At 37.8% G+C, this 12,600-nt stretch overlaps 1 protein-coding gene and 1 long non-coding RNA gene across 4 annotated transcripts; both read left to right on the forward strand.

The window, feature by feature from the left end:
- Nucleotides 1-1,678, forward strand: LOC119083092. The gene is made up of 3 exons (XR_005088795.1): nt 1-934; nt 1,008-1,231; nt 1,288-1,678. It is a non-coding gene; the product is annotated as an uncharacterized LOC119083092 (long non-coding RNA).
- Nucleotides 1,679-1,985: 307 nt separating this feature from the next.
- Nucleotides 1,986-11,632, forward strand: LOC119083206 (phosphatidylinositol 5-phosphate 4-kinase type-2 alpha). 3 transcript variants are annotated; one of them, XM_037192872.1, is made up of 12 exons: nt 1,986-2,140; nt 2,220-2,456; nt 2,737-2,842; nt 3,825-3,922; nt 4,001-4,250; nt 7,837-7,967; nt 8,028-8,196; nt 8,279-8,335; nt 9,140-9,237; nt 9,308-9,405; nt 11,343-11,407; nt 11,476-11,632. In XM_037192872.1, the coding sequence occupies exons 3-12, from the start codon at nt 2,741-2,743 to the stop codon at nt 11,590-11,592; spliced, it is 1,185 nt and encodes a 394-aa protein (XP_037048767.1). In that variant the 5' UTR covers nt 1,986-2,140; nt 2,220-2,456; nt 2,737-2,740; the 3' UTR covers nt 11,593-11,632. The 3 variants fall into 3 exon arrangements, with proteins under 3 accessions (XP_037048767.1, XP_037048768.1, XP_037048769.1); XM_037192873.1 differs by having other exon boundaries at nt 1,990-2,456; XM_037192874.1 differs by lacking the exons at nt 1,986-2,140; nt 2,220-2,456 and adding an exon at nt 2,545-2,662.
- The last annotated feature ends 968 nt before the right edge of the window (nt 11,633-12,600 follow it).

Here is a 12,600-nt window from a genome sequence, read left to right on the forward strand (position 1 = left end):
TTGATGCTAACTCAACTTATCGCGAAAGAATATATTCGTTTGGAAATGAAGCTGGACTACCGTAATTATCATCCAAGTTGTGTTGCTTTCCCTGCCACTTCGCTGTATCTTTGAAAAACCTGAACTTTATGGTGTAACGATTTGGTCTGCGACGTTTTCATTTCAATGAAAACAGTAAGAGTTTTGCGGTTCAATTGTATGTGATCTACACTACCTCTGGAAATGAAAAACTTGAATTTTCAAATCGTTTTTTCGATTAGTGGCTGTCTTTGAAGGTCCCGAAAAGTTTCGGCGAAGTCTGGTCGAATATATGTTGTCTGAGTGTGTAGACGTTAAAGTTAGATAGCTGAAGTGTGAGTCTATTTTGTGAATTTTTTGATTTTTATTTGTTTGATAAGTTTTTGTGAATTTTGTTGGATGAATTTTCACTTGTGCTTTGCTGCGTTAGGGTATTTTCATAGCAGTATTCCTTATTGATCCTTGATTTTCCATCAGAAGATGCCATTTTTCTACGTAATTCATTCGAAGACTTGTTCAACTGAATGGTTTACTGCTGTCTCGTGTAACGGACCAGTGGAAGCGACTGATGATGGTTAGACCACGCGCTAACCACTGACCGCCACTGGATCCGGAGGTCGAAACAGATTTGTCCTTCTTTGATTCGCTTCACGCGAACCATGGGAAAGGGAAGAGCAAAGCTCTGTTCGTTTATTTACAATTACTTCCTTAATTTTTAGATTACTTTATAGGTATTACAGGTCTTAGTTGTCCTCGTCCGAGCTTCATGTATGTATTTGCAGCCCGTTGCCAAATCGTAACGTAAAAAAAGCCTGAATTCATATTTCTGTGTTTCGAATGGAAGGATTCATTTTTGGAGTCAATAAACAGAAATATATTGATTATTTGAGAGTAGTGCAATTGAGAAAAGAAAAACGTAAGTTAAATTTCGAAAAAAAAAATTTATGCCGATTCTGCAGCCGATCACATGAGCTCATCAAATTTTACAGTTTTTGCTGAAATGTGTCTAAAAAGGGAACACCGATATCCAACGGTTTTCGCGAAGAACGGTTTGATAATTCCGGTCAATTGATACATTCGAATGAGTCCCATGTTAGCTGTTCGCTGAAGGTCAAAATGGGACCACCCTGTCAAATTAAAATTTTCTGTTGCACTGACAAGGAGGAAAAAGAAAACTTGTTGAAAAACTGGCCAGTACAATATCTAAGTAAAGGTAGGGCTTAGCCTTGTCGTCAAAAATGCAACTAAATAAAAGTTTCTATTTTTTAGAATCGGTTACAAAAGTAGGGGACGCGTCCGAGTCTCGAGCGCACAACGTGGTAAAAATATTGTTTGATCCAATACCCAACCGAGATAACGAAAAATCATTGCTAATACTGAAATGCTATGAGTCCGAGTGGGACGTTCTCAACACAGCCGTTAACCGTATGCTACAAAAAATGCCAACGATTGCCGAAAACCAAGCTCTATTCGATTCAGGAGAATCGTCACAGTCACCTTCGCCAACTAACTAGGCAGATTCTATGTAACACTGCAGCCAGTATTATGATTATGTCGATTATGAACAAAGATTGAGCGAACGTAGAGCCTTTTATAACTTGGCATCATATTACCATGTGCCGTCATACTTAAATCAATAAATTCATTGAACCCAAAGTGTGTAATTGTTTAGGAAATTATTGAGGGAGATTTAGGGTTTAATTAAAGAAAATCTAGAAAAATCATTGCTATGAACTGTACCAATATAAGCCGAATATTTATTGTATATAAAATATAGAAGATCTACAACTGTCCGTAACGTAGCCCTCATTTAAAATATAAAAAAAGTCATTTTCGTCAAGCGAAGACTTCTTTTTCATTTTTATTTGAAATTATTGACGAGAAATAACATTTTGAATCTAAAGGCGGCACCTCACATCACGACTTCAAATCCTTCTAATCGATTTAAATGGGGCAGCTTCATGAACTGTCATTATCTGTCAAATATTATTGTTTTTGTGCGGTGCTCTGATTATTGTACGGAGTTTTGCGTCTTCATTGCAATTTAATTATTCGATTTTTCCATTCCTATCGACACCATGTATCAAAAAGTCATCTTTTTCGGAAAAGAAATCACTATTTGGTAGAGAAAAAAAACCTTGTCGAAATTCCGAACATTCATGAATAACAACAACCAATTGTAATCACATCTTATCGTGTAGCATAATCAATCGAATTTGATCCCTTTGCGAAATGCTACACCAGACAGTGCATACAAGAAAAGTTAACTTGACAAAACCAAATTTTTTATGAATTGGTAACCATTTGAGCGTTTAGAAGTGTCATCGCTGTGGTCTTGGTTGTTTAATTGCATTTTTACACAGTGATTATTAAAACTTAACAGATTCCTGTAGCCTCGCTAGCTTATTTAAATAAAAGGCTTACCAAAGTAAAGCACCGTAAGTAGTAACATTCACTTTTTCCGAATTAAATCACCGAAAAATGGGACGATTTTTTTTGCCTTTGTCGCCCATTTTGGAATTTTCGTGAAAAAAATAACGAAACGCAATAATAAAGATTTATCTGTGTTGTTTGTCGATTTCGATTATCCGTTCGAAAGTGATTGATTCTGTTTGATTTGTACGAAATACTGTTCTGTTCAATTGGAATTGCAATTTCACGCCGAAACATCGATTGAAACTCATTTTCATCGACATCATTTTCTATGTTACTTTTTAGGAAAATGATCAAGAAGAAGCATTTTCGGGTCAAACATCAGAAAGTCAAGCTGTTCCGCGCTAATGAGCCGATTTTAAGCGTTTTCATGTGGGGCATCAATCATACGGTAAGTGCAATACATGCTGCAATTGTGCTATGCAAAAATTTTGAATTGTGTCCTTTGTGTGGTTCAATGGGGATGAAAATACAGATTTGAAAATTGATTTCAAAGTTCCGTGATTAAGGGCGGTTCAGATTTTTTTTTTTTTGATTTTCTAGTGTAGCCGCTTCAAATATGTCGATCGAACACTAGTTTTCGACAACAACGATTTTCAAAACAATTTTGTTTGACGTTTTGAAATCGATTTATATTATTGTGAGTTTTGGTGCGGAATCTTGGAGCAATATTTTGGAGTGAAAGTGTCATGATTTGATGCCATGACGAACTTATCAACGGAATTGTTGAATTTATCTGATTTTGTGGTTTAGGTACATATCATTATCTTTTGGTTAAGTCACTTAACAAAAATGTAACTTTGAATCACATTACTATCTTTTAAAGTCGACTTCGTCTTTTTATTCTGCGAAAAAGTCGACTGACTAAGACAGTTACTTCATCGTACTTGCATTCCAGTTGAGCAATGTATGGCTAATGCAGCTTTTGTTCGAATTTTAGGTCGAAAACACACGAGCAATTTTGCGTTGGTGGGATCGACAATTATGCTGCGTTTTCCATTGTAATGCCATATTCACCATAGGCTCCACAACGGTCCACGCAGCATAATTGTCGATCGTATCAACGCAAAATTGTTCGTGTGTTTTCGGCCTTAACAAATTCGTCTTAGCCTATAAACCCAAACTTTAAGTGTTAATGGTCTTTAATCATCTAATTCTCTTTTTACACCGATTGCCTTTGGTATATGGGTTGGGTATAGCTTCTTCAATGAGTTGAAAAAGGAATCATGGTCCTGACGGTTACTGATGGTATTTGTAGAGCGAAGGCAAAAATATTACTCGCCCGATTCCCATCATTGCTGTTAAATTCGACCATTGATTCCATGGTCTACCATTCCATCAAGCAAATGTGTAAATCAAATCGTCTGTTTCAGATAAACGAGCTCAGCCACGTCAATATTCCAGTTATGTTATTACCAGATGATTTCCGGGCTTATTCAAAGATTAAAGTGGACAATCATCTATTCAACAAGTTAGTTCACGAACGCAATTATGCCGAAGAAGGCACCGACGTTTTCAATCCAATTTTTGTTTTTTTTTTGCTCCGCAGAGAAAACATGCCATCACATTTCAAAGTCAAGGAATATTGCCCGCTGGTGTTTCGAAATTTACGGGAGCGATTTGGTGTGGACGACGTTGACTACAGGGAATCGTTAACACGATCGCAACCAGTGCAAATTGATTCGTCGGGCAAGAGTGGTGCACAATTTTATCGAAGTTATGACAAATTTTTTATATTGAAAAGCTTAACATCCGAAGAAATCGAGAGGATGCACGCGTTTTTAAAGCATTACCATCCGGTAAGTTAGATATAACTATAACATAGACATGAGAAAGACGGAAAGATAGAGTGACAATTGGTGAGAGATTTCGGCTCAGCTAAACCTAGTGTCAAAATTAGCAGACAGTTAACGGCGAGCGAAGATTAGTTAAATTAAACCGGTCGTGAGGACACAGTGTCAAAAATTTGTGAATGGAAAATGAATGTTCGAATTTTTGAACTACAAATTTTGTCTCTGTTCCCTCTCTGCTTTCGACATTTCCTTCAAGGCCAGTTACGTTTAACTGATCCGAAATATCTTTTCGTTAACACTCCATCCCACTTGACAGTCAAATTTGGCGAGGGAGATAAGATTTTTCACAACGCAGGCAGGCGGGAAAAATAGTCATTTCTCCCCTCGGCTGATAATTCGGAAGCCTTTGTTGTGAAAAAAGTTTACCTCGGGGAATATTTCTGTCAACTTTATTGCACATCCAGTTTATATGTATGGCGAATTCCATGACCTGTCCCCGAAATCTACTCAAAATTTTCATAGAGCAACGGTCACAGACGGTCACAGAGAGGGATTCTTTTAAAAAACAGCCTACCGAAATCGGACGCATTTTCCAGTGGACTTTTTTGTATGTGTCTAGAAAGGTATTCGACCCTAGAAGCCAGAACCACTTTCAAAAAAATTCTTCGAATTTTGTGTACACTGTTCTTACTGAAATTTCTCGAGGTACACAAAACGTACATGGTCGTTTGGGGTATCATTTGAAAGGTAATTTTATGTGCTTTTGGGCCAAGTAGGGTCCTATGAGGTTTGGATGCATCTATGATGAAATATGTACACCTAAACATTTAAACTTCTATTTCATCGTAGATTCGGCTCAATAGTACATGTGATTACCTTTCTAATGACACCCCACACGACCCTGTACGGTAGGGCGTATCGAATTTTGCAAATTTTAAGGACCGCGATAGCCTGTGTGCGGAAAACGTAGATCATCGAAAACTGTGTCCGGGCATGTGGTTGATGGATCCAATGGAGCCATGGAAGAAGTCCCCCCAGGCGGCTTTAAGTTTCCGATGGTCATAATTCGGAAAGTTGAGAGTATTTTTGAAAACAATGTTCTAACGGAATGTAGAGCTTTGAAAACTCTACAAAACTACCGAAGAAACCGATGGTCCAAAAGGTGTCACTGCCAAGATTGCCTAACATCGAAAATGTGACCTTTTGGTTTTTGACTTATATTTCCTGAGAGACAAATGATTTTGTTTAGCCTGTGGTATGAGATGGTAGAGGAGGTCGAGCACTACCAGTACACTAGGCATGTCCCGATCGGATATACTCTTGAAATCACTTTTATAACATTTGTGAATGGAATTTTTAAGAGTGGCCACGTCGCCCACGAAGCAAGTGCAGACACTGCAACCGGTACTGGTGAGTCGAGGACACCTTGGCCAGTAAGTATGCATAATATTCCATGACAGTAGCTGAACTCTTTCACAAAATATTTGTTATTTCGATGTGGCACATGAATTGAAAAACTATACTACGAACTTCAATTTTTCGTAAATATATCGAAAAATATGTATAATCTGTGTATTTGCAACGAAATCGACTTCTTACTACTATTCGTGGGTGAAATAACTAATTAAATCGATTATTTCTCGTTTTTCTCATAAATTCAATTTATTCAGATTTTGTAGTACAAAGTGTGCCACATCGAAATCACAGATATTTTGTGAAAAAGTTCAGCTACTGTCGTGGAGTATTATGCATACTTACTGGCCAAGGTGTCCTCGACTCAACAGCACCGGTTGCAGTGTCTGCACTTTCTTCGTGGGCGACGTGGCCACTCTTAAAAATTCCATTCACAAATGTTATAAAAGTGATTTCAAGAGTATATCCGAGTGTACTGGTAGTGCTCGACCTCCTCTACCACCTCATACCACAGGCTAAAGAAAATCATATGTCTCTCAGGAAATATAAGTCAAAAACCAAAAGGTCACATTTTCGATGTTAGGCAATCTTGGCAATGGCACCTTTTGGACCATAGGTTTCTTCGGTAGTTTTGTAGAGTTTTCAAAGCTCTACATCCCGCTAGAACATTGTTTTCAAAAATACTCTCAACTTTCCGAATTATGACCATCGGAAACTTAAAGCCGCCCGGGGGGACTTCTTCCATGGCTCCATTGGATCCATCAACCACATGCCCGGACACAGTTTTCGATGATCTACGTTTTCCGCACACAGGCTATCGCGGTCCTTAAAATTTGCAAAATTCGATACGCCCTACTGTACGGCTCGCGTAACTGGAGAAATTTTTGTAAGAAAATTGCAAGTTTTCGGTTTTTGTTCACCTTTCACCAGACACATAAGCTTCGAAGAATTTTTAGCCCCGTACGAAGTACAAAGGGGCTTATAGGATTACGATGCCGTGTGTAATTGATGGAATTCGAAGCAGACGGTAAGGGCAAAGTGTTTGCCTATGTTCATAGATGACGAATCCGCAATAAAAATTTTGTCTGTCCGTCTGTCCGTCTGTCACGTCAATATCTTGAGTAAATCAAATCCGATTTCAAAATTTTTTTTTTCCTGAAAGATAGTCGAAATAGTGAGGCTAAGTTCGAAGATGGGCATATTTGGGTCGGCCCTTCGTGAGTTAGGGCCCAATAAGTGCTTTAAGGTCTTTTGGGGATATTTACGGCAAAAAAAACGATGGAAATGCAAATGACACGGCAAATGATAGGTATTGTCAATACCAATCCAGGAAAAAAAGTTTTTTTTAAATCGGGTGAATGGCCCGTGAGTTAGGGCCCTAGAAGTGAAAGGCTACTCGGCCCTAAGTGTATTTTGCATATAACTCGAGTAAATTTCATCCGATTTTCCTAAATTTTGTTTCATTTGAAAGGTAATCGAACACCAAATAGAATGTTGTTGAAAAATATTTAAAATTTGGGTCCTTGGACTAAGGCCTCTCCACGGCCCTAAGTGTGTTTTGCATATATCTCGAGTAAATTTCGTCCGATTTTCCTAATTTTTGTTTCATTTGGAAGGTAATCGAAGGCCGAATATAATGATGTTGAAAACAAATTAAATTTGGGTCGTTGGACTAAGGCCGTAACTAGGCCTTAGGCCTCTCAATAAATTAAAATTTTAGGTCAACTTGAAATTTGTGTTACATTTGAAAGGAACGTCGTACGGGGCTTCGTAATTGGGCTATGCGCAATTTGTAAGATGTACACATTTCATAATAATTTGACTTCAACTAGGGTGACAGACGCACTAGGGTCACGTGCGCAATAGATGTACGGGTTAGTACGGGGCTCAGTCGCAGCAAACGCTTCGACTGTTCTGACGGCTCGTTTTGAAAGTGGGTTTGGCTTCTAGGGTCGGGGTCCTTTCTAGGCACATATAAAAAAGTCCACTGGAAAATGCGTCCGATTTCGGTAGGCTGTTTTTCAAAAGAATCCGTCACAGTAATTCGTCGCATCAACTAGACTGGACCGAAATGTTGGTCGCGGGACAGGTCATAGATTTCTTCGAATGTTGTTCGACCATATCCATAACAGATGAGTTCATTCTTTTTGTTCATCATTTTATTCCAATTTCTTTCCAGTATGTTGTTGAACGACATGGTAACACATTATTACCGCAATATTTGGGAATGTACAGGCTGACTGTCGATGGTGTTCAATACTACTTTGTCGCAATGAGAAACGTATTCAGTTCACACTTAAATATTCATAGGTAAAATATCGGTAACGTTTCCCATTGTCACGCTGTCATTCAACTTGACTTTCATTCCAGGAAATTCGATTTAAAAGGCAGCACGGTCGATCGTGAGGCATCCGACAAAGAGTTGGAAAAGAGCCTTCCAACGCTGAAGGACAATGATTTCATTAAGCAAAAAATTCGTATTTTTATCGGTGATATCGCAAAGACGAAATTCATGGAAATGATGAATGCTGACGTCAATGTAATTTTGAATTATTTTGTTTGTTTTTGTTGTTGTCCCATTCGTATTGAATAGCTGACTGATGTGTATTTTCCACTTCCAGTTCCTAGCCAAATTGCATCTTATGGACTATTCACTACTAGTCGGAATACATGATAAGGTAACTACAAAACACCTCTAATCTGTAACATAAGACCACAGCATTCGCAATGAAAGTGTAAAACAGGTATGGTCTATTGTCCGCCCGGGGGACATAAAAATTTGATTTTCGTACTTAAACGCACTCATTTTCATATTATTTTGACATAAAATGTGAGTGCGTTTAAGACGAATTCGTCGATCGACCATACCTGTTCTAGACTTTCATTGAGCATTCGTGCACTCACAACGGTGGTGATAATGTAGCCTACACAGCACGTCCTATGCTAGTTGCATGTGATGTCACTTGCCAATGATAGTCGACAGGCTCCGACAGAAAAATCAGTAAAGATGCTTCCAGACGCAATGGGCGCCGTTGTCCCCTGACAATATTGAAGCGATTTCAAAAAATTCTTATCCCTGTCTTGCCTTTCATCCTGTGCAAAACGGAATTAATTTGGAGTGTTTTTGAGGCACTGGAGGCCGCAGCAAGTACGAGAGACGTTTTGGAATCACTTCAATTTTGCCAGTGAAAACGATCAGACTTTTTGCACTTTTTGAATTTGCGAGAATCGCGGACAGAACGCTCTCCCAAAAGACAAACGGAATCGCAAGACGTTATCCACTCATGGCTTGTGTGCCATTAATGTTCGAAACTTGACATACCCCACGTAAATCTGAAGTGAAAAATATTTTGATTTATTCGAGTCAAACAATTCGCGTTACTCGTCTGAATGCCTTTCTCCTCGCACCCAGTTTGAACTGAGAAATGTTTTACCTCTGTCGCAACATCATAACCAAACCAGCGTTTTTCTTACATCACCAGGTTCGAGCTGAAGAAGAAGCAATACAACAGGAAATGGCGGCAAGAGATGGTGCTGGTAGAGAGACGAGCGAAAGTGAAGAATGTGATAGTGGAGAACGGTAATTTATTGATTTGATTTGACGCTCGCGAACGATTCTTCAATTAAAACTCAAAATTAAAATTTCTCAGATGGACATACAACACACCTCCGGATTCACCGAGATGTCCGGGTCAACACAATGACATCAGCCAGGAACTTGACATATATGCTCTGCAGAGCCTAGAAGGTAAACTTCAATTGATATTTATTGACTCGTGATCGAGTACTAACGAGACCTTATCACATTGTGTTTCGATTATTGACTGATGATGTCAATACAGAGTCCAGCCTTTTATCTCAACAATGTTTTCAAATTCGTAATTGAAGATAACATTTGGTTTGAGGGGCGTCCGATCAATTTACCGGATGATTATTCGTTAGAAAACATTTACAGCGAACGTCAGTGAAATTTTCCAGCTGGTCTACTTATGCAAACAAAAGTGACTGTACGTCTTTACGTGCTTTTAGCGCTAACACGTTCGTGTATGTAATTATTCCACCTGTATCGAGAAGTGAGAGTAGCTTTGTTTGAATGAGTGCACGTTCGAGCATGCTGCCCAATGGCTGCAGATTGTTAAAATTTTGAATTGTTCAAATAGCCTGTATGAGTGGCCAGCTGAGAAACAGCTGAAGCAAATTCCTATCTAAATTTCACTGACGTCCGCTGTAGTATCTGTTTAACTCTTTCAAGAATCAACAAAAACGTCAGAAATTTCACAATTTGAATCAATCTAAAGTTCAGACTGTTTCGGTTCCATAGAGTGAAAAAAAATGAAAGTCTTGTGAAACTGAAGATCCGATGTCAACCGAAGAAAGCCCGTAGAAAATTTGAAATTTTTTGAAAGCTAGAAAGTTGAGCATTTCATCAAATCGCAAAACGTCCTAAACAAAATCTCCAGGAGATTATTAAAATCCTCAGAACATAAAAATCTGTGAAAATCCTTTGAAATCCAGCAAAAACGGTAAAGGAAATCGTTGAAAATCCTCAGAGGATTTTTATTTCTAAAATTCTTTTTCAACAAAACCTCGTCTCTTTGGTTCAGCGGGATCAATCTAGTTCCTTTAGGTCATTGATGAAGCGTTGTGACTATGAGATCCAGGAGCAGAATCATTATAAAAAAAAACTTAAGGGGAAGGTCTACCTTTGGGAAAATGTGTGTAAAAATTATATCTAAGCCAAACCGGAAGCAATAATGCAATAATTCAATGTACCTTTGAACTTCGAACCGAAAATTCAGAAACATCCTCGGGTCAAAGATCTAATTATTCCAACTTGAGAACGTTAGGTGCTAGATCCAATTCGCCGACAGCTTATCTTGACACCAGGCACTGGGTCTAATGCTTTAGAACTAAAGAAAACAGTTTTGTGCATGGGTCAGAAATCGTAGAACTGTTCTCCGATCAAATTCAATGTTCTTTCTTGGAAATATGTCATAAAATTTTGGTGCCCATTTTTTGCATTATCCCGAATTTAGAGCCGAAAAATGAGAAGTGTTTTTCCACTCCATCCCAAAATTTCGAACCCTATGATCAGGTGTCAGTGTTTGAAAGTATGGTCAACTGAAGTAAGGGCTTCTGCATCCACTTTGGTAAAATAACTTTTTTTACACAAAGCTGTCTCAGAAATTACAAGTTGCTGGAAAGTGTGACAAAAAAACATTTTTAATTATAAAATTCCGGATGCTCATGATGCATTGCTGTGTATCAAAAAAGATGCAAAACAATTTTGAGAGTTTGGATTTTGTTACTTTTTTACTCATTCTCCACCTCGAAATACAATCAAATTTGTAGCCCATGCGTAAAAATGGGTTTTCAGACTTTCCCGCAGGGTCTATTCACCGAATTTACGGAAATTTTGACTTAAATGTCAATTTTTGGCCTACACATTCTTAAAATCGATTTGTAACCGTGAAGCCATGATGGCATATTTTTGACCAAATGGTGAAAAATGTAGAAGACAGCATGATCTACAGTAAATTGAGTAAATTTTTGTTAATTCTGCAAATAAACTTACCGATAATTGGCTTTGCTTTCCCGCAACTTCCCTTAATGTATTAGTGCGGGGTCTTGTGGTCTTGTCATATTCATCCGTAATTTCACAAATATTTTTTCTTTTCATTCCAGAACGGCGTGAAATATATTTCATTGCCATAATTGACGTCCTTACACAATATGGGGTTAAAAAACAGGTAATACCCAAAAAAAAGAATTTTCTTTGTTGAGTTTTCAGCAATTTTTAACCGAATTGTATTTCCAGGCTGCTAAAGCAGCCAAAACCGTCAAATATGGAAGTAATGTTGACGGTATATCAACTTGTGATCCAGAACAATATGCCAAGCGATTTATTGAGTTTATTGATAAGGCAATTGAATAAAATTGTGTCTCGCCGTGTCTGACATCAAGGTTTATTTATTAAAAAAAAGGAATAAGAAAAAGTCAAAATAAATGAGGAACATTTACGATTTGAGAGGAAAGAAGAAGAAGAAGAAGATATTTTCTATGATTTTTTTTAAATTATTTATAAAATACGCAGTATACCTACCTATTAAGCAAATTTTTATTGTTTTTTTTCTTTCTTTTTACGATTGATTATTCGAAGCCGATGTAAAAGTCATTTTGTTTCACACACAAAAATAATTTTGTCGAACTCTAAAGTGTTCTTTGGTTCAGTTATGTTGTTACAAATAAAGATCGCAACGGTTCAGCTTTTATCCAATGCAATTTTTTACCGATTTCGGCGATTTGATAGAATAAATTTTAACTGAATTCGAACTTGGCACAATAAAACGTTTTCTTTTGGTATTTTGACATTAAGTCACTCACAAATTTTACCGATTTCGGTAAATTTTCGGTAAATAACGCCTGTTGATCGGAGCATGTAAATTAGCGGTAATACAATCATGGGCGCGCGTTAGCATAGCGCCCGTGACGCAAGTCCTATTAAAATTTAAAATTTTTTGTCGTAGACTGCAGAACCATATATACAGCAAATATTGAAGTTCTACAATTCAAATACAAATGACTCCAAATTACCATTAAAAAAAACTAGGCGTCCGTACGAGTTCAACGAGCTATCACACGTTCTTGCAGCTTAAAATTTGGCCAAGCAAAAAATCTTCCAAGAAGCCCCATTTCCATACATTTTGGTCAATTTCAGTACTTTAAACGAAATGAAAAAATCCTACGTTACTTTGTTAGTCCGTCCGTCCGTGTTTCCTATCTTCTAAAGTCTTCTTTAGATTTTGTTGAAATTTTGGGAGTAGATTCTAGTCGTCATTCTAAGACATTCCAGAAAAAATTGGGGGGAACCGGCCTTGTTTCGGAGCTAGGGCTCCTCGAAGTTCCCATATAAGCCCCATATAATTTTTTAAATTTTTAAATT

The sequence above is a fragment of the Bradysia coprophila genome, unplaced genomic scaffold, assembly GCF_014529535.1.
Source record: "Bradysia coprophila strain Holo2 unplaced genomic scaffold, BU_Bcop_v1 contig_561, whole genome shotgun sequence".
NCBI classification, from domain to species: Eukaryota; Metazoa; Arthropoda; class Insecta; order Diptera; family Sciaridae; genus Bradysia; species Bradysia coprophila.

Bases quoted from the DNA above. Each gene is read 5' to 3' on its own strand.
- LOC119083206 (XM_037192872.1), top strand. From the start codon at position 2,741: ATGATCAAGAAGAAGCATTTTCGGGTCAAACATCAGAAAGTCAAGCTG. The intron at 3,923-4,000 runs GTTAGTTCACGA...TTTGCTCCGCAG, and splicing joins GACAATCATCTATTCAACAA to AGAAAACATGCCATCACATT. The intron at 8,336-9,139 runs GTAACTACAAAA...TTACATCACCAG, and splicing joins TAGTCGGAATACATGATAAG to GTTCGAGCTGAAGAAGAAGC.